Source organism: Gallus gallus, chromosome 4 (genome assembly GCF_016699485.2).
Source record: "Gallus gallus isolate bGalGal1 chromosome 4, bGalGal1.mat.broiler.GRCg7b, whole genome shotgun sequence".
NCBI classification, from domain to species: Eukaryota; Metazoa; Chordata; class Aves; order Galliformes; family Phasianidae; genus Gallus; species Gallus gallus.
The window spans coordinates 11,198,877-11,225,575 of record NC_052535.1 but is presented as its reverse complement, the minus strand read 5'-3'; the positions used below and the strand labels follow the sequence as shown (position 1 = coordinate 11,225,575).

At 44.3% G+C, this 26,699-nt stretch overlaps 1 protein-coding gene across 23 annotated transcripts in view; it reads left to right on the top strand.

The window, feature by feature from the left end:
• Positions 1–1,442: 1,442 nt before the first annotated feature.
• ZNF185 (zinc finger protein 185 with LIM domain) overlaps positions 1,443–26,699 on the top strand; it is a 48,954-nt gene continuing 23,697 nt past the window's right edge. For 15 of the 23 annotated variants that reach the window (XM_040699261.2, XM_015278551.4, XM_040699265.2 and 12 more), the window contains exons 1-10: positions 3,508–3,651; positions 17,604–17,680; positions 19,279–19,417; positions 19,989–20,048; positions 21,471–21,509; positions 22,148–22,222; positions 23,018–23,092; positions 23,751–23,831; positions 24,839–24,922; positions 26,106–26,144. In XM_040699261.2, the coding sequence (XP_040555195.1) occupies positions 17,656–17,680; positions 19,279–19,417; positions 19,989–20,048; positions 21,471–21,509; positions 22,148–22,222; positions 23,018–23,092; positions 23,751–23,831; positions 24,839–24,922; positions 26,106–26,144 (617 nt within the window). In that variant the 5' untranslated portion in view covers positions 3,508–3,651; positions 17,604–17,655. The other 8 variants (XM_040699267.2, XM_040699259.2, XM_040699266.2 and 5 more) reach the window with 3 other exon arrangements.

The window sequence follows — 26,699 nt, the reverse complement described above, 5'->3', positions numbered from 1 at the left end:
AGCTTTCTTTGCAGCATGGGATTAGTATGAATTGGGGTGACACGACAGCCCTGGAAATCTCTAGTCTGAAGTAAGCTGTCTGCATGGCTGATCATAGTTCTTTTGATCTGAGCAGAGTATGAAAACCTTTTTCTAAAAAAAAAAGATGATCCTACCCTTCTCTGCTTACTGAGAAATAAAGGACAAAGCTGCAATTTATGTTAAGATATCTGTATACTAACATGTATATACATGAATACTACATTTCCAGTGGTGTCCATTGTCTCTCGCCCTCTGGCATTGTCCTGGTCTAGATAAGAAAGACAGAAAGTCCATCTCCATGGTCTCCTAGTCCTGGAAAGCAACTGCTCATGATTTTCCCCTTGTCTGATTTTTAAAAGCATACCATCTCTTTCTTTCTCTGGGCTGTCCAGAGACAGAAGCCTGCTCTCTGAGAGCTCTATCGCATCCGTGCTGTGCCTGGAGCATCCACTTCTCTGCTCCTCTAGTGACACCCATGGCTGGACTTTTCCCTGCTTTACTTTCTATGGGAAGTGATGTTTGACAGCTGAATGGTTTCAAGGCTGCTGCGTGTGTTGGGGTCATGATGTTGCCCCATGCAGAACTCATACCTTTGAAATACACAAAACTTGATTCTCCTTACAGTTGCATTACTGCAACTGAAAGCAACTGCGCTAAAGGGCTACACTGCACCAAAACTCATGGGGAAAGAGAGCTGGAACTGCTGGATGGGTTGCAGGTTTAATTGCAACAGTAAGCCAAGATCTTCTCTGCAGTGGGTAAAGAGCAGGCATTACCAGAGTTGGGTTCCTGCTACCCTGATGGGGAGCTGCAGCCCCTGGGCTCCCTAGTTGTTGTGATTGACTGGGACTTGCCTGCTGCTTCTCAGCATGACTGTGAGGCTTGGGCAAATGATGTCATCACTGTTGCTATTTTTCTCTATGTAAGTCTCAGATGTTTTGTATTCAAAACACTTGAAGAGATGTGAGTATCTCACAACTGGGGGCACTACATACATCAGGGGAAGGTGAACCCATGAGTTATTTTCTCTGCCAGGGCTGCAGTTATGAGTGAATCACAGCTTCTCCTACTGAAATGGGAAATTAATGGAAGGAAAAGTAGATATAGTAGAATAAGGACCCTTTTATTCCAACATAGGTTGTCCATGAGTGGCAGTTTCAGCTTTATATGTGATGTGTAGCAGTGAGTGGGCAAATGCTGTCCTTCATTCATGTGTTGTTCTGCTGCAGCCTTACATCTCACCGTTTTGTTAGCCTGCAGGTGAAATGACATAGCTAGTGTTTGCACCAGAAATCAATGGCTAAATTAAGTGAAATAAAACGTCTTACTTTGTTCCTTCTATCAGGAGCATTGCTACAGCATCAGCCCAGTGTGGAGAGCCCAGAGTGGGATTAAGGTGCCAGCAAGTGCTAGTGTGCATTCCTGAAAGAGAAAACCTATGTAAGGTCAGTACTGAGTCACTGGGGCTTCTTCTAGGTGACATCAGGAGGTGAAACATGGGAGAATGAAACCTGAGGAGCATTCAGAAAGTTGACATTGACAGGCTAGATTGGGGGTAGTTCATGTTGGATGGAAAGATGTGTCTTTCTTGGCATTTCTTCATATCTCACTTGGCTACATGCTGCGCAACAAGTCTTTTACCAGCAGCTTGAGCATCCAAGTTGTGATAGAGTTGCCAGCTTGGAAATGTATTCTTTGCTTTTCTATCTTTTTACCACACCCTGAGTTTAAGACCTGTATTTATATCCCAGAAGCTTTGTATGTATGCTTGGACCAGTATTTTCAAGCTCGTAACAAAATATTACTTATCACTACGCTCGTCTCCTCTTAGTTAATTAAAAAAGCAATCCTTTGCTGCATTTCTTTCTTCTGAGGAAGAAGGCAGTGTTGATAGACGTCATCACAACTGATGTTTTAGCCTGTATTTGTGCCAGTTCAACAAAGTTTGTCTGCAGCTAGTTTGTTGTATTGTTTCAGATTTTTTTTTCATTTTCTTTCTTGTTTACTGTCATGGTGCTCATCATAGATGCTTTATTTATTTATTTTTATTATGTTTTTTAACATTCATTGCAGAACAGTGTGTTCGTACTAGAAAAAGAATTGTAGTCCTTAGACCCTGGGGTGTCCCTTCTGCTCACTTGGCAGAGGACCTAGTGCACCTAAAAGGCTGGCCAGGCTGCTCGTCATTATTATTTCAGGAAATAACCTGAATGAGACTTCAGCAAAGGATGGGATGACTCAGGGGTTACTGAAAATAAAGCTGCACTGTCAGCTAGAGCCCTGAATCAGAGGATGCTTTATAGAGGTAGGGACTGGTCTGTATTTTAAATAGACTGTTTCCTGCATTGGACACCACTCTGTGCACGCTCAGGGTGTGGCTTTGCGAACATCGCCTTCTCTCCTGTGCCTATCTTAGCTGGGATCAGCAGCAGCCTTTGGGGAAGAAAGCTCTGCTGAGCCTGCGCAAGTAGATCAGAGAGAAAGATCTGCGATTGGAATAACAATGTTGGCATCAGGGCTTTTCAGACATTCTCTCTGCTGTTCTGGTGAGAGCCAGGGATGCATTATTAGCTCTGTTGTAGCTCATCCCAGCCTAATACACTGGTGGTTTGCTTGCTGTCCAGATCTGTCACAAAACTGAGGAGGCAGATCTTTTCTGTGACCCATCTACTAGAGGGTTCTTGCTACTTCAGATCAGTTGGCAGATGATGGGGAGTGCAGAGATGAAGAGAGGTTCTAACATGTGCGTGGCTGGGGCTTTACCACCTTCTGGTCATCCTGTGGCAATCCTGGGCTGAAGCCCTAACTGCTTAGGAGTGCTCTAAATTCATGTCTCTAACCACAAGCCTTTAGGAGTTTGCAAAAAGTGTGTCCAAGGGTGCTGTGTCCAAGAGACTGGTGGAGCTGGGCCTCAGGGAACTTGTGGCAACTACAGCAATTAATTAAAAGGGAAAATAAATTGAGTAAGATGATAGTACCTGACAACTTCCTCTGCCTTGAATGGTGATAAACACACCTATGTCCCTCATTTAATTAGTTAAAATGAGCGGATCACTGCTTAGTGTTAATTACAGTGCCAGCACCTAATGCTGCAAGCGTACCACCACTGTGAGCAACTTTCTCAAATGCAGGGGCTTGCCAGTATGTGGGCAGCAAAGGGGTGCCCACTCCCCATTCCTGGGGGGGTGAGCCTATCCCTGGAAATTTTTGGTGATGCTTGGCCTGGGGAGAAATTCAGTGGGCTGAATTTCTTCAGGAGGGGCTGCTCTCTGCTGTCCCATTGCTGCACAGGGCTAGGGAAGGTGACATTTGCTGGAGAATGCAAAGAATGTAGAGGAGAGCTGGCGGGAGGGGAGACCATGCAGTCTGAATAGAGAAACCTGTTTGATTCCCCTGAAGGGCAAAACACACCCAAGTCTCCTCCTCAAAACAAGGCTTGGCTTCCAGGAGCCAACCCTCTCGGCCCGCCCGGCAGGTAAGCACTCTGCCTCACCCACAGTTGCCTCGCTGCCAGGGAGGATCGGAGGCACCCGCTGCGAACCCTTGGGGGGTAAAGGCACTTGGAGACTGATTGCAGACTGCTCCACATCTGTCTTTTGAGGGAAGGCTGCAGCTGTGAAGCCTCCGCAGGTAGGGATGAGCAGCGAGGCTGGTTCTCTGAGCTCTGCAGAGAGTAGCTGGGGTGCTCCTGAAATCCATGTTTCCCCTGCTCGCTCTGTATGAGGAGGAGGAGGACTGTCATCTCCTAACCTGCTGATACAGGGATCTGGCAGGGATGAGGGAAGCTTCTGTTGAAGCCTCCTCTCAGAGAAGGAGGGGAAGCTAGTGTGTTGGTGCCAAGTGTGGATATAAAATGATACTTAGATATTAAAAAGGTGTTGTTAGTACAGATACAAAAATAAGGCAGAACAGAGGGGTTTGGATAGGAGGTTTTCCTACTTGCATTAGTCAGGTCACTGAGTTCCCTCCCTGCCCAGCTATCTTTCTAAAATCTGTCCCCTTCTTAATTTGTAAGGTGTAGTGGGGGCATGGCAGCAGGGACAAGTCTGTGCACAGGCAGGAGGGATCAGCTGTGTAGGACAGGTATAAAATTTGAGCCTGTGACATTTAAGAGCTTCTCGAGAGGCTTGGGGTCAGCTGCCATGTTTGCACCACACCTAACCCTCTTCCCCAGGACCTGTGTGTTTCAGAGAGATGCAGGTGGAGATCTTTCTGTTCTTCCGCCTTGTTTTGTTTCTCTCTGAATTAGTTTGAAATCAGTACCCTGGAAAGGAAAGGATGGGAGTGGTGAAGCTGGTGAAGGGGAGGTGAACACCTCCCTCAGTCCTTCATTCTTCCTACCTGGAAGCCTGGTGGACATATTCTCCACTTCTCCATCTCCACCCCTCTGCTTGGCCCGTGCTGCTCCAGGACAAACCCCAATCAGGAGAATGAGCTGGCTGCAGCTGGACAGGTTGCTCAGAGCAGTGATGTCTTCCTGCATCAGGAGCTTGTACTTAGGCTGATTTGTTCTATTCATCCAGCCAAAGACTAAATACTAAATTTTATTAAATCCCAATATTATTTAATTGAAAGTTCTGATCACCAAAAAACAGTGAGTTTCAATTTTCTTTTTTAAAACCTTTTTTTTTTTTTTTTTTTTTTTTTTAAATCCTGGTGAAACTTTGTAGCATCTCTGAGATGTCACAAAGCTTCAATGGGATATTTTTGCCCTGCTCTGTTTGCGGGTCTGTGATGCAAGTGCCAAGCAAAGTGCCTCTGAAAGAAAGAAACTTTTCCTTCCTTTTTGCTTTCATCCTTAGACATCAAGGCATAAGGTCAATGCCATGTGGGTGCGGTAAACATCCTTTACATCCTTCTTCCTTTTCAAATACAGAAATTAGTTGAGTAATTAAGAATTAATACCTTGTAATTAGAGTAATGAAACTTTTTACCAAGCATAGTGAAAAAATATTCAGTAATTCTGGGCAACAACAGAAGTGAGAAGCTGTGATGGGGGTGGTCATGCTGTTCTCCTAGCACGAAAGGCCCCACAATGATTTCTCAAGATGGGCAGGGTTGCTGCTGCTCCAGTTAAGTTTACGCCATGCTTTCCCAAGTTCAGTAGCTCATATCTTCGCCAACGTCATCTGGTCAGGCTGAAAGCTTTCTATGCGGGGTATGTGGTTGCAAATGAATTAAAATAAATGATAATTATGCATTTGTGGCTTGAGAGCATTCATCTCAGGCACAGCTGAAACGTGTCTGTCCTTCATGTTGGAGCGCTGTGTAGGCTTCCCCATGACAGTTGTTGGTCTTTATTTCTCCTTTCCTCATGCCTGGGGGAGAAGAGGTGTTTACTGTCCCCAGTGCAGGTGACCAGGATCTGAAGGAATTGCAGAGTTGGTCTGAGGCTTTTCACAGAAATCCTTCCCAGCCAGTGGGCTCAGCTCCTGTGATTCATATTCAGGGTCATGGCAGCCACTCTGAGAAAGGTGGGGACGCAGTTAATGACTGTGGCGCGGTTTAAATTGTTTGACTAGCATCACATAGCATCACAGAAGGGTTGCGACAGAGGCATAAAATGTCACCTGCAGTGGAGTAACCATCCTAGAGCACCTTTTCTGTGAAGAATGGCTGAGAGAGCTGGGGTAGTTTAGCCTGGAGAACAGAAGGCTCTGGGGGAACCTTATTGCATCCTTTTAAATATCACCTGGGCTTTAGCATTATGAGCCTTTCTGCTCCTAGGCAGTTTTGCATGATTTTTATCTGTGTTTGAAAGCCTTCAGCCACCCTGTTGCTCCTCATGAAGGGCCACTGTTGTGACATGACAGATATGCCCTGGAGTCCAAGTCCTGGAGCATGCTTCAGGCTGGTGGCCTGGACCTTCAGAGACAACTGGCAGCCACCATCACAGACACTCAGGTACCTGTGTGGATGAGGTGGGATGAGGTTCTAAACTGTAGATTACAAGTATACAGTGTGAATCCTGAAGTGTCACTCATTTCCCCCAAGGGCAGACGGAAGGATGGAAGCTGTCCATCCTTCCCAGACATGGAATATCATTCAAGCGAGAGTTCAAGGGTGAAATAAATGGTATTTTAGCAATGCTGTCTCAGAAAATATCACAGCTACTGGACACAAATTGCTAATCTAGTGTAAAGGGTTAACTTCAGTCTGGCAGGTTTTATGCTAGATCAGGCACAGTCTGTCCACACTGCCCTAACTTCATAGCAGATCAGGTAACAGCTGACATAAAAGCATAACACTGGCACAAGGTTTGCATTGTGTGCTCTGGCTAATGCAAGAGAAATGCAAGTATGTGCCCACACCTAATCCAGATCACTGGAGGGCAGTCTGACAGTGCACAGACCTGGATTAGCAATCCTAGAAACTGGATACTGCCTTTCTGGGGCAGGGAGCCTCACGGCTGAGTGTAGGCTATGTGGAGAAGCATTTTCTCACTGGCTTTCCTTTCTGTAGCTTTCTGTAAGTTCATCTTGGTCTGCTGAGTGTTGATCTGAGGTGCCGTATTTCATGAAATGGGTTGCAGAATAGGCACTGGGACTGTGATTTAGATCTGGATAACAAAATCCTCAGCAAAGTTTAGGAGGTTTAAATGAAGTTCCAGTTCAAGCCTTTTGCAAGCTTTAAATACCTTCTAGTTTGAGGACGGTGATAATCAGAAGGTCAGAATGTGCATCAATTATCATTAAACCACAAGACTCTTCTTCATAACTGCCCTCCAGCTTACAGCTGATTCTGCCATGAGTATACAAGTTTCTATGTGCTGAAATGAGTTTTGTACTTTTCTACCTATGCAGGTGAATGTGAGAGGTTGCTTTGAAGGAAAAAGGACAGCATGGATGGTCTCTATCTTTAGGCAACGTAAGCAATGCAGCCTGGAGCTGCTGGATGCAGGTGCTGGTAGGTAGGGAAGGATTGTTTTGCAGTTGTACTTGCAGGTGATGCTTTGGGCTGAAGGAGAATAACGCTACCTTAAGCAGTTTCTTGTCTATTATTGGCTTTTATGTTGAAACCCCAAGAGTTTGCCTCCCTGTTGCATGGACTTAGTGAACACCACAGGACTCAGCTATGGGGTCTCTGCCCAGAAGGTACAACAGGATTTTTCAGCTTGCAGCATCTCGTCACCCAACACAGCAAAGTGACATTGGTCTTGGGACAGGATGTCCCTTCAGGGAACCAGGGGGCTGTAAATGAACTCAGTGGCTGGCCTGGGCTGTGCGGACAGGTCAGGAGTCTAAAGGCACCCTGTGGTGCTTTCCAGGAAAGCTGTATTTACAGGATCAAAGCAGCTCTGCTTCCTTTCCCAGGGCAGTCATTTAGTCCTCAGAAGTAGCTCCAACGTTGGATCCAACTCATCACCAAGACAGAGGGCAAGGTGTCTATTAGGTGCAAAGGGGCTGTTAATGCAAGTGCCCTATAAACTCCTGACAAAAGCAGGCTGAATATTTGTTATTAACATTTTAAAGTTGAAGTTGAGCCATTGGAAAGAGGGATGGCTGGTATGTTTTTCTTCTGTGTGTTTACAGGTAATAGGAGCTGCAGTGAGCTGTTAAAGAATAGCAAGTGTTTCATCTCCTGGGGTATAATTATATCTTTTTAAGTGGCTTATGCAGAAAGCCAAATCATTCCCAATTAAGTGATGGGCTGCTGATTTCTGGCACTTGGAGAATTTATTAGCAAAGAGTGCTGTTCTGGCTGTACATCAGTTCATTTGCAGAGGACTATATGAGCAGGCGAAGATCTATCACTACCTCCTTCCTGCTGCTGCTGAGGGCCAGCTGCAGCCTCTGTGGCTCTGGGGATGGCAGTAGACATGGAGATGGACAAGAGTACAGGCTGTGATCTGTGGAGATCATTCATTGCTAGGGGTGAGATTGAAGTTTGTGGTGTGATGTGGGAGCAATTTATTAGTTCCTCTGCTAGTACCACTGATGGTGCTTGCTGTCATGTGTGTCACCCAGCCATGGCAGCCAAACTGGGCTCTGGAGCTTGTTTCACCTGCCAAGCCAAGGATTTTCACCAGGAGCTGCCCTCTGAAACACTGCTGAGAGGAAGAGATCGCATCCCACTAACACCAGCGGCATCCCTTGCAACTGCCTTGAAACTCAAAACACCTTGAAATACCCGAGGCAGGGACCACTCCAGCACCTGGGTGCCTGCAGAGAGTGAGCTGAGCTGGCTGGCTGCCCGCAGACAGGCACACCCTGAAGATTAAAATCTAAACAAGGTTTCAGGTCCCCTTTCCTTATTAAGTAGCTTGTAATTACTTTCTTTCACATGATGAGGAGCTGCAGAGGCAGTCTTTGTGCCCTTCTTGCCTTTGACTGGATGGTGTCTGTCCGTTCAGCTCCATAGAAAAACTACTTTTTGTACCATGGGATTTCTGTATCTTGCTCATGATTTTCAAGACTGTGGTTGTCCAGAGTCTTGGTGGTACTCTGTGCCTAAGAACATTAAGGTCTTTGTAAAAGTTAGTGTGGATTTATCTAGCAGTTCCATTTGAAACATGCAGTCTTAGGACATGGTATACTAATTGGGTTTTGGTAGAATATGTATTTCTTGTGCTGGAGTGCTCATGTTGGATGCTTTGTCAGCAAGAATTTAAGCATCTGAACACCTGTTCTTGTTGTCTGGGCCATCTCAGTTGCAATCACCCAGCACATAGGCTGAGGGACTTTAGCTGACTGTATTCTACTGGAAGCTTGAGGCAAAGATGTACTGTAAATCACAGATTTCATTTATCAGGAACAGTCTCTAGCCTATAGCTGTCATGTATTTGCATTGCCCAGAGATGTCCAGACAGCTTCCATTATCTCTACCCTGTTCAAAGGAGAGGGTTGGAGAGAAAAGAGGAGACGAGGCCTAGAGATCAATATGGCTTGTGAAGTACTCTGCTACCCCTGGAATCAGCCCTGTGTAGTTATTGGAGAGGGAAACCCAGCTCATCAGTGATGTCCTCCAGTTCTCCCAGTGATATCACTCAGATGATCAACCTTGCCTTCCTCGGTGTACCTAGCATGCAGCTCCACCTGTGCTGCATACCAGTGACCTGCTATCACACAGAGGGGAGAGGCAATTTGGATTTAATTGCCTGGAAAATGATCAGGTTCTGACTCGTAAAGGGCCCGTGAGAACCTGAGGAGAGGAGATTCGTTTAAAATTGGCTCCATCCAGGAATTGTTTTGTCACTTCTCCCCTGTGTAGGGACATGGCATTAGTTTTCTCTGTTGCTACACTCTATGCTAGAAACGTACCTCTTCATCCCATAAAGATGCCAGCCTGTTTGAATCTTGGGCATGGGCAAGAAGGAAGGACGTGTCTGAGGAACAAGGAGATAACAGATGAAAGCAGTGGCATCACAGCTAAGCAGTTGGGGATGAACACAGAGTGGAGAACCCTTCAGTGAGCCAAGTAGGCAAGGTGGAATGTTTTGAAGAGCAGAGTTAAATGGTCCATGCTTGTGTCTCTGCTCACCTGGCACGCAGTGCCCTGTGTGTGAGGCTTGGGAAGGCAGATTGAAGGATCCAGATTTCCACACTGTCCTAGCCCTGCTCTTGGTGAATTTCACCACAGGGAATTACAAGGGCAGAAGCAAGCCAGAGTATCTCTGCAAACCTCTGCCCTGATATGCTGCTCCAGCCAGCATGTGGGAAGGGAATAAAACTCCTATGACAAGGATGAAGCTTCAACTCTTGCTTAAGAGCAGAAAGCAACAAGGAGGTACATCACTTGGAAGATTAGAGCAGAGGCCAGCTGCACTGAATTAGGTATGTCCTTAGGTTCTCATGGAAAGACAAACCCTCAATTCAAAGCTTGGGCTGTGGGTAGAGCGCTTAGGCAATCTTAACAGGAGAAAGTTGCTTCTCATGGGCTATCAGGTTGTTTTTCTGGCTGAGATCAGGATAAAGGAGATGTTTGGAGTACTTTCAGGAGGCTGTAGCTGGCAGCTGCTTTGCCTAGAGAACTTGGACTGGCAGTGATAAACCTGATACAGCTCCATAGTTAGACTTGCGCTGCTTCTTCCCCCCCTCCACCCCCCGAAAATTAGTAATGCTGAACCCTTTCAAATATGCATGCAAACTTTGCTAAGTTATTGTTCTTAAGGAAACAAGTTAGAATCTAAAACAAAAGGCAATCTTAAGTCTTTTCCAATGAAACTTTGTCACTTTGTTCTGAAACATTGCAGCTTTTCCCTCATTTCTACTTTTGTTTAAAATACATCCAGCAATGTAGCATGAAACTAAACCCTCTGGCTGATTTGTCATGGTCTAGTCTGAATTTTTCTGCTTGCTCAAAGCTGTGTTCTTGTATCCAACCATAGTATCCTTTTTCTGTGTTGGAAAGTGAATAAGAAACCTCCATCTTTTGCACATTTCTAGTGATGCCTGAGAAGTGAGTAAACCCATAACCTGCTAATTTCCCATTCCTCTAACGTTGCACTGTTGCATTTTAAAAAAGCAGCTAACGGAGAGGGGAAGGAGATGAATTCCCCCCCTCTCTTCATGCCAGCAGCAGGGCATGATTCAAGCTCCCTAAAAGACAGCTTTGTGCAGGACGTGGACCCGCTCCAGGAAGAGATTTCAGGGTAGGCGTTTCCTTCCCTGGCAGAGCCACTGACTCTGCTTGCTGACGCTGCCCACATCAGCATCTCTCAACAAAGAGGCAGGTGTTTTCTCCAGGCTGCGTGCAGTGCTGAGCACCGTGCTAGGCCTCTTCTTTTATCCTCTTTATTAAATAGACTAAGATGACACCTGGGGACTTGATTTTTCCTCATGCTAAGGCAGCCAGGACTTAACCCCTCCTATAACAATCATTCACTCACTGAATGGCTCAGGACTTTACCATTCTTTAGAGAATGGACTTCTGATTTTTTTTTTTTTGTCGCTTTCTACTCTGCAGGCTGCAATTGCTATGGATACACTGTCATCACCCGAGGACAAGACATTCTGGCTGTAGCCTTTGTAGGCTTATTTTCAGTAAAGTCTTGTTCTTGAGCCTTGTTCACAGGATCCTGACATTTTTGAGGATCAGAATGTGAAAACTACTATAGGCATCTACCCCATGAAACCACATCACTTTGATTCAGTTACTGCCCATTAAGCTAGCCGAGCATTTTGAAGCTATTTCTTCAATAGTTCTCTAATTGGTTTGATTCAGACCGTGAGTGGTCTTTTACAGTTGTTGCAGCTGATCACCACGTTTAGGGGTTGTTCCTGAAGGCAGTAATAGCAGAAGGTGTTGTAAAGTGGAGTGAAATTGTCAGATGTTTACCAATCCATTTTTTCCCAATATATTTATTTTTGGATGGAAAAATAAACAACAGAAAACACTACAAATATTATTCTCAACACTTGCTGAATGAACACAAGTCCCAGTGTTTTGTACCATTGGAAACATCCAGTTAGGACTGAGCGCACAGAAATATAAGCGAGCAGTGACTGCTGAATTCAAAGAGAAATGTAGATGTACAAATAGACAAAGTACGATGTATAACTACAGATCAAGCCACAAAAAGGATTCAGCATATATCTCCTTGGTCTAAATGTCTGTGCTTTGCACATACTGCTGTGTTTGTATCCCACAGACATTGCTTTGAACTATTTTGAAGGTAGGTGGTATTTGAATTTGCACCCAGCTGTGCTCTGCATGGATGGTATACACTGCTCTGTGAGTCACAGGCCTTTTAAGATGGATCAAATCTAAATTATTTTAGCTCAGAAGCTTGTAAGAATGTATGGAAGAACTGAATTCTGGCCCTTGTGCTACCTAGAAATTTTTCCTAGGCTGTATTTAACAGGTAGGTCATGGAATGCATGCATCTATGCTTAAGCACTGCCTATAGCAATGCCCAATTGTCCTTGCTGAGGAAGGAGTCACTTCAGTGGACAGGTCTAGGCACAGTGTCCAGTCTGTCATGTTTTCTTATTGCTTGTTTGATGTCTCTCTAGTAGGTGAAGCTCTCAGTGTTTTTCTCAGATCTCAGGCCAAAGGATAGTCAGTCTGAGAATCTGCTGTAGGGACACTGTCACAGTGCTGAGGAGTCAGGCCGTGGAGCTCCTGAACTTGCTGCGTGGCTGGGACTCACCCCTAAGGATTGTGATTTCCTTGGCTGTGATGTAAGCAGACCTTGATAATAGGCAGGTGATGTACCCTGGCTGAAGGGTTTCTCACAGAATTCTGCAAGTAGAAGCATTTATACCCCCCCCCCCCTATTTTTTTTTAAGGTAAAAAGTCTGGTGAAATTGGCACGTATTTACCAATATATTTTTTCTCTACAAACATTTCCTCTTCCTCAACTGCTTTTTGAGAAGTATCATCTTTCAGAGCTTTGTAATTCACTCATTTATTTTGAGTATCCCAGGGCATTTTGCAACCTTTGAGCCTGAGGCAGCTCTGTAAGGTTGTCTGGGGGAGGCATATTTAAGGGATTCATCTCTCAAAGTGCAGCTATCTTGGAGTAAACCAGGCAGTGCTTAATGGAGCCTGCAATAACTGTTTAGATCAGGAATTTAAGAATTACTGCTCATTTACATAGCAATGCCACCTAAGGGTGCCAATTAGGGTTGAGGGCCTATTGCACTGATGTCGTGTAGACATTTAATAGGAGACTGTGAAGTGCTCCCACTGGGCTTCTACAGGAAAAGCTTTCATATAAATATTTTGGAAGGAAAATGTTTTGTTTTTTTTTTCCTGAAGTGATATTTTTATCTTAAATTTTATGTTTGTAGTGAATGTTTAATTGGAAGAACCTATTCCTGAACAGCTCTGGTGGCTACAGCAGAGTGACTTGTTGACTTGTTGAGTGTCCTTTCAGAACAGTCCCACAACAGAAGATTTTTTATTAGGTAATGAATAAACAGAGGACAAAAAGGTGTATCCAGCCCTGTGGAATTACTTTTTAATTAGAAGGTGAGGGGGAAGTGATGGATCTAGTCTGAGTCAGAGAGAGAACTGTGGGACAGCAAAAGGTTGGTGGCTGTGTGGGGACAAGAATAGGAAAGGTAGCAGATTTTTCAGCTGTACCTGCTTGTCTTTAATCCAGTGTCTCAAAATCTGTGACCTGCTTATAGGTGAATGGAGGTTTTCAGAGAACACCTTCACATGTCAGGAAAAGAAGCTGGGAGTTGCTTGCTGTCATGCTTCTCTCCAGTGCTACATGTGTTTCTGTGAGGGCTGTGGATCGAGAAGCTCCTGTGTATGCGGTGTGGTTTCTGTTAGCAATAGTATGCTATAGACATGGGGACTTGAGAGCCCAAAATACAGAGTTCTGTGGCCATGTTTCCACACCTAAAGCATCATTTTTTGCCATGGATAGTCATCTGAACTGCCTTTTATCCCTTTTATTTCCCATTTAATTCCCCCAAGGGCCAAGCGTTGAACTAATGTTTGAGATGTGATGGGCAAGAAGCAGCACACCTCTGGCATCTTGCACAGAGGAAAGGAAAAGCTGTCCTGAAAAGGTAGCTGCAGTGATTAATAGCTGGAAATTAAGTTCACAGCCAGGTCCACAGATATCCCTTAGTGCTGCCGGGAGACAGATTTTTTGTTTGCTTCGACTCACAGGCCATGCTCTTAGCTCCAAAATGCTCTACCCTCGGTCAGGTAGAACAGTGCTTTTGGATCTTAAAACCTCCAGAAATATTACGTTCTCTAACGCGGCCTGGGACTTAACCCACTGGGAGAAAAAGGATCTGTCTTTTCTAGTGTCCCGAGATGCATAGAGCATCCTCACTTCCTCTCCCCTCACCTGCTGAGCTCAGATCTTTAAGCTTCATTCAAGTGGCAGGTAATGTTCCTCTTCTCCGGGTGGGAAGGGGAGCTGTTGGGATCAGTTGCAATCTATCCTAGAACTAAGCAAATGGAATTGTTTCCATAGCAATAGAAGAAATTATTGTAGCCTGTAGTTGTAGCTGATGATTGATTCCCAAATAAGATATGCCAACAAAAACACTTTTTTTTTTCCTTATTACTTAACTGCTATCTGTGGTGGAATTTCCAGTAGCTTAAAAGCATATTTTTGAAAAACTGCATCCCCTAATGCATTTTGATAAGGAAGATTTTGGAATCGCTCTATATTGGCTTGTCGCTACCTATCAAGAGTGTAATGGTAGGCAAACGTGAAGAAACTTCCTCCAAATCTTGAGCGGAGGTCTTTGAGATTTTCTGCACTGCAGACGTGCAAAAAAATGCTTTGAAACATGCTTTGAGGTCCTGCAGTACATATGTTAAAGCTTAAACACAGATCTTGCTAGAAAGGGGAAACTGTTCCAATTTCTAAGCAGTCCCTGGAGCAGTGAGTAGCACTTTTTTCCCATGAGTGTTGTGTCAGCCCTCTGGAGTCAGACGCCCATTTGCTAATCCTCTCCAGCCCCACGAATCCCACACTCCTTTCCCAACAGCCGTGTGGTTTGAACAGATGCACTGCGTTGTGGTCCCACTGCAGCCTTGTGCAGCTGCAGAAGCTGCATCTCCCGTTTCTTGTTCTAACCACCAGCCACTGGGATATTAAAGCATGGAGAAATAATACTAGCTTGCTTTGGGAAATAATATTTCTGATTCTACTTTGCTGATCTGCCTTTTTTATTTTTCGGTTTGGGTTGTTGGACCCCATATATCTCTCTTGTTCCCGTTTCTTCAGCACAGCTTCCGTCTTAGCATCTGTAGACATTAGTTTGTCTGCCAAGTGCCAGTGAGCATTAAAACAAGAAAATGAGCTTTCCTTTCTCATGTAGGAAATGTCGAGTTATTCTAACTGCAGGAGCCACGTTATAACCTTTGTTGATTTGTCTTTCAGCATTCTCATGTGTAAGGTCTGCGTTGATCATCACAAGGGTTTACAGAGCTCACTGTCACACCTCCAGCAGGAGCTGACTGCAGGTGGTTAAGAATGAGAGCAAGAAATAGAGTACTTGAACTGCTCTGTTCTTGCTGCATTCTTTCAGCTTCTAGTGATGTTATTTAGTCTGTATTGCCTTGATCCCTGAAAGGTAAAAAGTAGCCAGTCAGCTTAGCAGCCTTTGTGAATGAAAGAGAGAAAACTATATTAAAGGATGCAGAAAATTGTCTCCTCCAGCTCTCACAGAAGGACCTTTTCACCACTCAGTGCTTGTCACAGAAGCTTTGCTGCAAGATTGACTCTGGTCTGATCTGACCCTTTGACTCTAAGTCAAAGGACTTAACCCTTTGTTAGGGCATTTGTGAAGAATCCTCGCTGTGGGGCAGTCAGGCTCTGACTCCAAACCTTTCTGTCCATTAGCCAGTACAGTGCCTTCCAATGGTTCACAGCACTGGGATGGCTGGGCTGCTGCTGCCATTACATGAATCATAGGTGGAAAAAGCTGGCTGGCAGAAAACACTGCCAGTCCCCCAAAGCCAAGCCAGGTGAGCACCACCGACGTGTTCCAACATCTGTTTGTCAAGCCAGAAGTATCAGTGGAGTTAGGTCAGCACTTGCTGTGATCCTTCCCAGTGTGATGTGAGCCAGGAAGAGGGAACGCAGCGCCAGAGGAAAAGGCTTGGCCAACATGTAGTTTCTGGCACGTGTATTTATATGCATGCTGAGTACCACTCTTTGTGGCTTCCCTTTGTTTTTGGGTGTATTTGTTAAGCTAGGGGATTTGTGTGAGTAAGAAGTGAAGCTGCTGTTTAAGCAATAAACTGAGATGATGTTTCTTGCAGAGCTGATGCCAAGCAGAGCTATGTTGCATGTCCAGGAGTAGGGTTCAGCACCACCATGAGCTCCATCCTCACTCTGTATCTTCCTGAGAATCTTCCCTATGTGTTCCTAAACCTCTGCTTATTCCTCTAAAAGATCTGTACTGGGTGGCTAATTCCCTCTGAGTTATGCTGCTAGACAGGTACCAGCTTCCAAATGCCTCATTATATTACAACATGCCTACTTCTGCCACTCATTTGCCCTGGATTAGGACTGTCTCAAGCTCTTGGGGCTGTTCTTTTCCACTGTTTCTCATCCTTTACTTTCTTCAACTTTATCTTGTCCTGAAATAAGAAATTAATGAGTAGAAGAGGGCACCAAATGTGTAGGAGCACCTCTGAATTGCAGTTAGCAAGGTAGCTGTGGTTGGAATCCACCTTTCTTGGATTTGGTAGGTAATGAAGCCATGTGGCTTTTCCACGTGCAGGACCAAGATGCTGTGACTTTTTTAACCCAGAGTTGCAAGATTACATGTCTTTTGGCTGTGCTCCTACAGACTGCAGTCAGGCCTCCTGCCTTTGGTGGAAAGATACCTGAGTGTTTAGAGGCTCTTCATGGAAACAACAGCGTTGTCCTACATAATATTTTTTCTCTAAATAGCAGGGACGATTAAATGTTGCGTGGGAAGGGGGATCTGGGAAGGATAAGAAAAGAGGTGGGCTGTCAGCTCATGGTGGAAGCTGAATTAATGTTTGGGAATGTTTGCAAAAGGGAGAGGGAGCCTAGGGGTAATAGCAGAGGGCTTGTTTTCCATCTGAGTGCAAACTGGATGAAGGGTGGATACGCAGGGAGCAGAGGCAGATCCTCAGCTGAGACAAGGCGATGGAGGAGGCTTTGCCAAGAAGCAACGCTATGAGATCAGCACTCGGCATTCCTGATGGGCGTGTGGCTTTGCAGTAGTATTGCAGAGACAAGCCCACCAGCAGATAATAACAACCTAATTTTAGATTCACAGGCTCCCAAATAGGGTTGGGCATTTCCCTTAATGAATAGTATAGTCACTTAAGAATCCCGGTTCAGCAGATAGTTTTGGCAAGGAACAAATGGGGGAAAGGAAAAACTTTAAAGGGTAAAGAAAGGAGACGTTTCTGATTGTATTGTGCTTATTTATTTAATTATTTGAAAGCAGTCAGGTGCTGAACTAAGCTGGGTTCTGCTCAAGCCCTGTGGATCCATTTGGGGTCTGTGTTTTTTTTTGTTTGTTGTCTTTTTGTTTGTTTTTTGTTTGTTTTGTTTTTGCTTTCATTTGCTTGTTTGTTTGCATATGTTAAAAAGCATCTCCAAGGTTGTACATCCAGTAGTTTCTCATTGCTGCTTTGCTGTGGGCATTTCAAGGAAGGACTCAACTGCCAATGGAAGCAGGAACTAACTTTCTCTTTTGAGACAGAGAGTAAGATATTCTCCCTGCTATATTTTATGAGGAATAATGGAACATGTCTGCCAGCTGAAATAGCCCTTTTATTGTACTCCTGCTTGGTGAAAACGCCATGATTCACCCAAACATCCTCAGCTTCTCTTACTTATACAGATTCCAGAAGAGCTGTTTCACCTTAATCTCTTTAGACACCTTTGCTAAGGTTTCCTCCTCTGCTTTCCTCCCAGACCAGGAAGGATGCATTTATCGTTAGCAATCTTTCCATTTACTGGTAGGGAGTACCCATCTACTGGATTTTTTTCTCCATCCTTGATGCTGAAGGTGCATGGCATGGGGAGAAGTTGCAACTCTGATTTGTATGCCATGGTCTTTCCACCCTCTAGGCTCTGTGGCTGTGACTGCTGTGATGCTCCCTCTTCTGCATGACTCCAAAGCTGTTTATATGAGAACTACTAATCTGCTTTTCCCCCTTTGCATTTCTTCCAGAGGCCTGCTGTCTTCAAACAGTAACTGAAGGGGGAAGGCAATTCTGAGAACCATGATGTCCCTGGGTGTCAGCAAAGGTAATTCCTTTCCCTGTCTCAAGCTGTTGGGAATCTGTCCTCTGCTGTATTAGTAATACACTCCTAATAATATCTTATCAAAGAAGCATGAAAATTCTCACAAAGCTACAAGTTACTCTGTTTTCACCCAGGAATATGCCCAGGCCACAGAAATCTGCAGCAGATCTTGAGATTTACTTTTTAAGTGACAGATAGTTACTGGACTTTTAGGTGTCAGTAGAGAAGACAACACTTCCAAATCCACAGATAACCTGAAACAGTGAATAGAAGAGTGGAAGTGCCTTGTTTATTTCCATGGTACAGTAGACTTTGAAATTTCAGTACTAAGAAAAGCAGTCCTTCCTTTTTCAGATGTTCCACACAAAGAGTGTTACTGCTGGTCCCCACACTGTCTGGATATGGCTCTGTATATCGGTGTCTTTGCTCCTGCTAATTCCACATAAGAAAGGATATTGCCTTCATTGGTATAACTGTTTTCCTTAATTGAAATCTGGTGTGAATGCTTCTCCAAAAAAAATCAACCACCGCATCTCTGTGACATAGCAGTTTTGAAGCACATGCTCATGTATCAATGGTTAAACAATTTACTGCATGTCACCTGACCAGTGATAACCATTTCTGTGCAGCCTTTTAGCCTACCATGAGCACAAGATCCTGAGACCTAGCTGACCCTTCTTTCCTGGTAGCTAAATTAAATTATTTCATGTTTGCCAAAGGCTAAGAGTATACAGACAAGCAGTGTCCTTGTCTGGGCTGATACAAATTTAGTTGTAAAGCTGCAACAACTTGATATTGTCTCAAAACATCTGAGCTATATTGGTCAAGTTCTATGAGGAGTGCAGGCCTGGTGTTTTCAACACTTAGCAGTCATTTCCAAAGTGGCAAAGGATGCAAGATAACCAGAAATACACAGAAAAGGAATTTTCTTATCTGGTCTTCTCCTATAATTTCCCTACGGAAAAACTGCTTTTCCTCAGAAGAAAGTGCTAGATGGGGAATTTCCCAGTTAAAATGTTTTCCTTGTTGTCACTACTGTTGTGTTTGTTGTTGTTGTTTTCATTTAATAAGACATTCTCTGACATTCTCTGACAGGACACCAAAGAAAGCTGAGTTTATGTATTTTATGGCTTGTCCCCCAGCCATTGGCTCAGTTTCACGCTCCAGACTTATCATCCTCTCCCACAAACCAAAAAAATGCTCTTTGCTAGAGCTGATCTGATGGGAAATGCCAGAGGAAATGCACTGCCTTGTAAATATGTGATTAGACCACCCACTGAATGTCTTTGGTTTCCCTGGAAGAAAATAACTCATTAATGTTAAACAGTCCCCAGAAAGAAGGATAGAAAAACTGTACGAGTCTCTGTAGAAGAGGTGACGCATCAGTGGAGCTGGGGTAAATTGATCCTGAATTTTGGATGACAGCTTGTTTTCATCTTTCATAGGAAGTAGCAAAATGCTCATAAAGTGTTTGCACCTCTGACTGATAGGGGACCCGTGCTCTCTGCTGTCTAAGGTTTGCCAGCAGCTCACCTGCTGACACTGAAGTTTTGCTCCTTCTCAACAGCCCTTCTCCTCTCTCCTTCCTCTGCCTCTCCTAGATCGTGTGATTACACCCACAGATGAAGACCGCAGGAGGATCATTAAGCAGATGAAGGTTCGCACCACCCTGAAGAGTGATAAGAGCTGGATTCACCACCAGAATTCGGACTCTGAGGATGAAAAGAAGAGCAGCCCACTGTAAGTGCCGTCACTAAGGAATGCTTTTCTTCTCCCTTTCCTTCATCAGCATCCCTTAAGAGCTCTAGCTTGAGGAGAAACACATGTTGAGCTAGCTCGTTTTGGGGTTCCTGTGATGTCAAGAAATGGCACTGCCCAAGGAAGCAGTGCTCCTGTTTCATTTTGGTACAGATTGGAGAGAAGCACTGAGAAATGGGAATTCACAGCTGGGAGCTATGAATCCAACAGCACATGCAGATTTGAAGTCTCAGGAGAACTCAAAGTTTCTTAGGCCAGATTTCGTTTCACCACCTCTGGAGTGACGAGCAAAAAGGCAGACCTTGATGGGAGGAGGTTTTTAAGGGATGTAAATCAGTCAGGTCTGCATCTCGCCCTGCAGCTCATGGGACATGCAGCCATCCCTGCACCAAGGATGGTAACAATCTTCGTCAGGATCTCTTCAGTTGGAAGTAAAATCAAGCTCCATACAGCTTTCTCTTGGCAGCTCTCTCAAGAAGCATCATTGCCACATTTGACGAGGTAGTTCAGCAAGAGCAGGAGTTAACTATGTGATTGTTTCTTCTCTACTCAGATCTGGGCGAACTGGTGGGGGATCCACAGGCTCAGCACCTACTGCTCTCCAGAGTGACAGGTAATTTGAAGGACCCATCCCATTGCTTCCTCTTTGTCTCACTACTTCAGTGCATGTTTTCACCTGTTCTTCTTACTCTAACCCACTCACTTCTATGATTGTGTTGAAAAAACAGTTCTTGAGGAGAGCCTACATTGTTCAGTATGATGTCTCACTAACCATCACCTTGTACAGGGCATAGCTTAGGTCCTGCAAAGTCTAGATGGAGAGATGTGAGACTGGATGGATCAGTATCTTCACTGTAGAGGAATGGACGCTTTCAAGGCCATGATCCCAAAGCTTAATGGTGCACATCTACTGTACTGGAGCAACATCTGTATGCTCTAAGCCAGAAGGTTCCTCTAATGAAACTGAATTTGCTTCAGGTCCAGATCATGAGGACTTTTAAGGAACACAGGAGCTTATAACACTGCCCTTTTGCTGTGCTAGAAGCTTTAAATCAAAGCTCATTGCACAGGGAGCCACTAGGCAATGTGGCTGAGATGGGCTACAGACTGCTGGTGCCTGCTCTGAGGACACTGCAGAAACAAGAGCTTGGGGCTATGTTTAGCATTCATCATCCTTTAGCTTGCCCATCCAGTGAGCTCCAGAGCTAAGCTAAGCCTGCAGTGAGTTTGCATTTCTGTGTCTGAAGGCAATGGGATAAATTTGAACTTGGCAGTCACTTTAAGCATGTGGTGATCTGCAGTGTAAACTTGCCTTCCTGCTAAGCTCTGACCTTATGGCTGAACCTGCTTGGAGTGGGTTAGACCAGAGACCTGCTGAGCTACCTTGCATCTGTATTTTCCTGAGGGCACATGGACAGGCAGGAAAAGAAGGGGGATTGCATTTGGGCAGGGATGGAAGGAGCCTGTCTGTGCCTTATGTGGTGGAACTAGGTCCTTGAGGCTCATCTTGGTTCCCACCTTGATCTCAGGTAGACTTCTTCAAGTCAGCTTGAATCAAGTTTCAGGGACATTTCCTTCCGTCCTGATCCTGATCCTGGAAGGGGCCAGATCCCTGCCTGTTGGTAGCCCTTTACTTTAGCTCCCCTGGAATATGCTGCACTCAACTTCTGAGGACAGATAGACAGAGAAGTTAGTATGAAGCTGTGATGAAGCAGCTAGAATCTGCACTTTGTTTTTCTCTCTCTGTGAAATCAATTTGAGGACTTAATTTTGAGCCAGAAAACTGTCAGCATGACTAAATTTAATTGGCTAATTTTAAAATTTCCTTTTTTACCTCTCTTTCTTAGATCTTGTTCTGAAGGTTATTCATTTTTTTAAAGAATCCTTCCAAGGTCAGTTTGGTGCAGTAGTTAAGTCATCACCCAAGGTCCATTTGGCTAGATTTTGGCTTGACAGCCATGTGGACATTTCTCTTTTATACTGGTGCTGCTTTTCCAGATGTTTCTTTATTCACTGATGTCTGTTCTTTGCACAGATCTCCTGCCCCCAAGCCTCAATCCGGTTACCTCATCAGGTTGGTATACAGAGTGGCAAGAAGCACTTGGGGTGGAGGGAAAGGAGAACTATATCGGGAGCAGCAAATGTGAAAAATACTATGATCTCTTGGTCTCTTCTGCCAGTTAGGAACACTGTAATGCTCACAGATGAGCATTCTGTGATGAAGAGATAGTCCTGGATGTTTTGTTAACAGGTAATTTGATGGTGATGTTAACAGAAAATGAGATCTGTTCTGTATGATATAATGATCACACATAGGAAGATGATCATGCTGAAAAAATTTTCCATAATGTTCATCAGGATCAGAGCATTGCTACTGATGGGACTTGTGCGCTTCAGCTTCTCTGACGTGTAGCTTGTTGTATTCAGAGACCCTAATGCCCCACTTATCCTAAACAGGTTGGCAAGTGCTGTGATGCACACACACTCAAGTGTGTGTGAAAGCTGATTTTACTGTGTTGTGTAAAGCCACAGGGTAGGAAGATGGGACTTCTCTCAGGATGACTCTCCCAGGAAAGCATCTTACAATTTTTGATATCCTGAGCCAACAGAACATGTAGATGCTATTAGGCTTAAGAGTGGCTGCGTGTCTCATTATCTTAGCTTCAAACTCTTCCCTGAAAAACAATTTTAGTATGTCTCTCTTCTCACCAGGGGAGTGTTCACAAAAACCATCGATAAGACTCCTTCCGTGCCAAATTCTCCATCTTCTAAGGCGGCACAGAAAAAGTATGTATATCTTCCAATTCTTAATGAAAACGAACTTCTAAATATTGTATATATTTTGAGTGAGTGACCCTTTTACTTTGGCTGGTGCTTGTGGGCTTCCAGTGAGCTTCTTTAAATCACTATATAATGCTGAAAGACAGGGCTCTACTCAGAACTCAGAAAGAAGACAAGACATCAAACTCTGCATTTCCCCCACCAAAGCATAGGATAGCAGTTGACTGTGAAACTACTCATGGATTTGGATTTAATTTGGCAAATAGGTTTGGGTGGGGTATAAATCACAAAGAAGCCTTTCAAGGCTGTGACATTCATTTTGATGCTTTAAGGTGTTTTGGTTTTTGTTTTGTTTTTTTTCTTTTTTTTGAAACCTGTTTCTTGAGAGGTACTTACATTTTAGTGCAGAAAGATCTAAGCACGGCTCTGATCTGGACAGATGTTTGTTGCATATCAGATAAGACTTGTTGAATTCCCCTTTTCCCCCTGTTTTGTTTCAGCTGGGGAGAAGAATGATGCTGCAAAGTGTCTTTCCTCTTTCTCCCTTGCTAATCCTGGGATAGAGTAGCATCATCTCACAGAAGAGTATACCCATACTGGCTTTGACAACTCACTGGCCCTGGAAAATCAGAATAGACTTCAAATCCTAATCCAAGACCATGGAAAGAATTCTGCCTCTAAATTCAGAGGGTGGATACTTAGGATCACTCTGTTTTTTTTCATCTTGCGGAGCATGGGGAGAGGGTGAAAGAGATGAGAGCTCAGAAGGGTCATGTTAACCATTGTGATTTGTGCCATCAGCAGCACTGCCGTGAAGGGACCCAGTTCATGCCACTCTTCTGGCTACAGGATGACAACTGAGGATTACAAGAAATTGTGAGTGTGCAAAGAAGAACAGTGACTTCTGCCCATGTGCAGGCTTTGCAGTACCTTAGCCTCAGCAACAAAGCCACCCGCTTCATCATCTGAGTGCTGTGTAGAGAGCTATCACTGGAAACTTAAGCATTTTACAGTGTTACCTCCAGGCCTGTGTGGGCTGTAAGGTGTTCCTTGACCTGGTAGTGCTCTCTATATAGAGGAAATTTTACCACTTAGTAGTAATTGAGGAAGAAACTGAAGGGTAGAACCTCAGGACTAGCTTTGCAGCATTGCTGGCTTTTATGAAACCAGCTGAAAGGAGGAGCCTCATGGCAGAACAGCACTCATGACATTTCATTAACAACATTTAACATCAGGGACTATGGCTGTACCCTGAAATGCAGCTGAGCATTTATCAACCTGTAATCTTAAAACCCTCTAGTCTTAAAACCTTTCCACTAATAAAACAAAATCCTATGAGGACATGTGTACCCTTATTCAGCTGAAAAATACAAGTGTCCTCCAACTCATATGCAACATTTCCAGGGCCTGAACCTGTTTCCACATACCCTGCCCTTGGATTTACCTTGAGTGTTGTTTTTTTTTTCCCTTGTGCTGCAACATTCTACACAGGCAATTTCCTTACTCTGGCTCTCCTCTTCCTTTCCTATTTCAGAGCTCCCTATAATGTCAAACAAAAATCAGTGGACTTGGATGAGGAGGATGTGCCTTTTAGTCCAGATGAACATAAAAAGAGGTATGCCTTCCAGGTAACCACCTTTTTCTTGCAAGGGGCAGTGACAAGTGGACTTACTTCAGATTAACTGTTCTTTAATGGGAGGTTCAGTTCAATGATGATTATAGCTAAGCCATTAGGGCTGATTGCAATAAAATAATAAGCAGATATTTCTACACAGAGCACATCAATGCCCACAGGCGACTGCACTCCCAACAAAATATAATTAAAAGACTGACGTGATTCAACCTGACAGCATACCCCAATTAATTTGGTAGCTGGAAATGGGTTGTGGAATCCATCAGCTCCATAGTGTCTATGTGAAAGGATAGAGATGCACAAATAGCCTGGAAGTAAAGGGAGGAGTCCTCCTCCTGCTGTCTACACATGACTGGGCCACCTGGGGACTTGTATCTAAGTCCAGATCTAGATGAGAGTCTTGTTCTCACACAAGGAGTGGGATATGTTTTGTTCCTGTGGCAGATCTGCATTGGTTTGTTTTGTTTCTAAAGATGCTTTTTCTCAGATACAAGACTTTTACAGTGAAGCTTGGTAATCTGACGAGTGGTGATAAACCAGTAAAAATCCTTTCATTTTGGGCTTTCCCCCTTGATACATTTGGTGGTACTGGTGTTTGCATTAACACGTGCAGTCTACATAGCGTATCAGTCACAAAGCTGGTATCCCATTTTTGTCCCACAGTATGCAACATCAGAACAGTCCAGGTCTTCAGAAGGAGAGTGCTCTCTGTCCTCCTGGTAGAGAAGGAATTTTTTTTTGCCTGACGTGTTACATCCATGAGAAAGTGCTATGGCCCAATATGAAGAGAAACATTGATGCTAGAGAATAAGTTAATATACTGTTTCTTCTCTTTGGCCTGGCTGAGTTTCAGGAGATTTTCAGAGCCATGGGAGTTCTGTCAGGTTTAGGACAAGTCTCCACTGGGTTGTTGGTCTATTGCCTCTCAAGGCTGCACCCAGAAGTCCCTAACAGCACGAGCAGAATGTGACATTTTCCTTCCCTTCCAGGACAGAGGCGGCCAACAGTGTCCTGAGGCGCACTGCCAGCAGGGAACGTGCTTACGTCCTCTCAGCAGCCAAGAAAAGCAGTGGGTGAGTTTTCCTCATGGAAGTATGGGGCAAGAGGCAGGGAAGAGGCTACTGGCAGTGGTTTGATGACGGTGGCAGTCTGATCTAAAGACTCACTGAAGATTTTGGGTATCTCCCAAGCAAGTGGAGAAAACTTTGCTGCTCTCCTTCTAGAAGTACCAAGGTTATTTGCAAGTTTCTGAAGAACTGGGGAAGTCTTCTAGGAATCTTGAGAAGACTCCCCTACTGACAGGAATAAAATTTCATCAGGAGAAAAAACTGTGAAACTCTAATTCTCTGGGACCCACAATTAAGACCCAGGTTGTCAGTCACTTTCTAATACTGGTCTCTCTAGTTTCACTGCAGGAAGTAGTTGCAAGGCAGGGGGAGATTAGAACAAATACAGCCCATCAGTAGAAACTGCATCCAAATTGGATTTTCTTTTTGATACATTTTGCCTTTATGTTATGCCTGAGTGACACTTAGATTTACAAAATCCTGATCTGAATTTCAGCTTCAAAATAATTCTTTTTGGCAGAAAACAAAACAACACCAAAAACCCTAACTAATATAACAATAGCGTGAATGATGTCTGGGAGCTGCTGTTTGAGGCTGTGTTGTCCTTCTCTTTTCTGGGAGGAAATAAACAGATTTCCAAGGCCTCTGATCTCTGAGGAACTGTGCTAGTGACTTTTTTTTTGCAGCTTGCTTTCACTGTAGATCCTCTTCCTTCTGACCTAACTCAGTGTGATGGAACGAGGCACCAGGAGGTTGGTAGTGTGGGAGGAAGCAGGGAGGGGATGTGCCAGAAGCATTTGACTGTGCTGAGAATGGGAGGAGTGCCTGGATAGGATTTATAAGGACACTGAGGGAGTTTGAACTGGCTGCTATTTTTTCTGGTGCATCAAGTATTGTGTGGTGTGGAGAGAGGCAGGCTTGCGTGCAGGAAGAAAAGCAAAATCAGGAAGGTGTAAAATCATAAAGGCACTTTGGGAAAACTTATACACTTTGCCTGTTACAAATTGCTGCTCTTCCTATTTTTATTTCCTCTGTTCTGTAATTTGCATATCCACTCACTGTCAGCTCTGCCCAATTGGTGCTTAGTGCTTTGCGCCATATGGATCAGTGACCACTCGGGAACTACTCCTGCCTAAGGTGCGTCTTTCCCTCCAAACTTCTAACCATTGCCTTTATGCTTCCCTTACAGAAGCCCAACACAAGAGTTCCCACCCTTGTTTGCCAAGAGGTAGGTCACTGACCCCTGCTCTAGCAATACCGCTGGGGCTGTGTGTCTGTGCTATGCCAGGGTTGCTGTTAAATGCTGGGATGGGAGATGCCAATGTGTTTCAAAGCAGAGGAGGGACAGTTCCTGTAAAAAGGATGCTTAGGAATGAATCACACTGGATTTTAAGAGTTCACATTGTTATGAATGATGAGAATATGTGATGATACTTTGGTTTATGGGCAACCTGAAATGAGGAGGGATTGTACTGATTCATTCACTGCCTTTCTTCTTCCAGAGAAGTCTGGTTCCAACCAGCAGTGCCAATATTCTTCAGGTGTTTAAATTCTGAAGCACTTGGTACCATAAGGAAATGATATCTAAGCCATTTTCTGGAACTTAAACATTCAGCTGATGCTATTTGTAAAGTGACTGTGACAGAAAAATGCTACTGATTTTGGCTTCAGGTCTTACTTCATTCAGCCATTTGAGATGCTCACCAATAACAGCACGGAGCACAAAGGACAGGAAAACTGTACCTCTGAGGGAAACAGAGAAAACATAGCTTAAGGGAAAGCT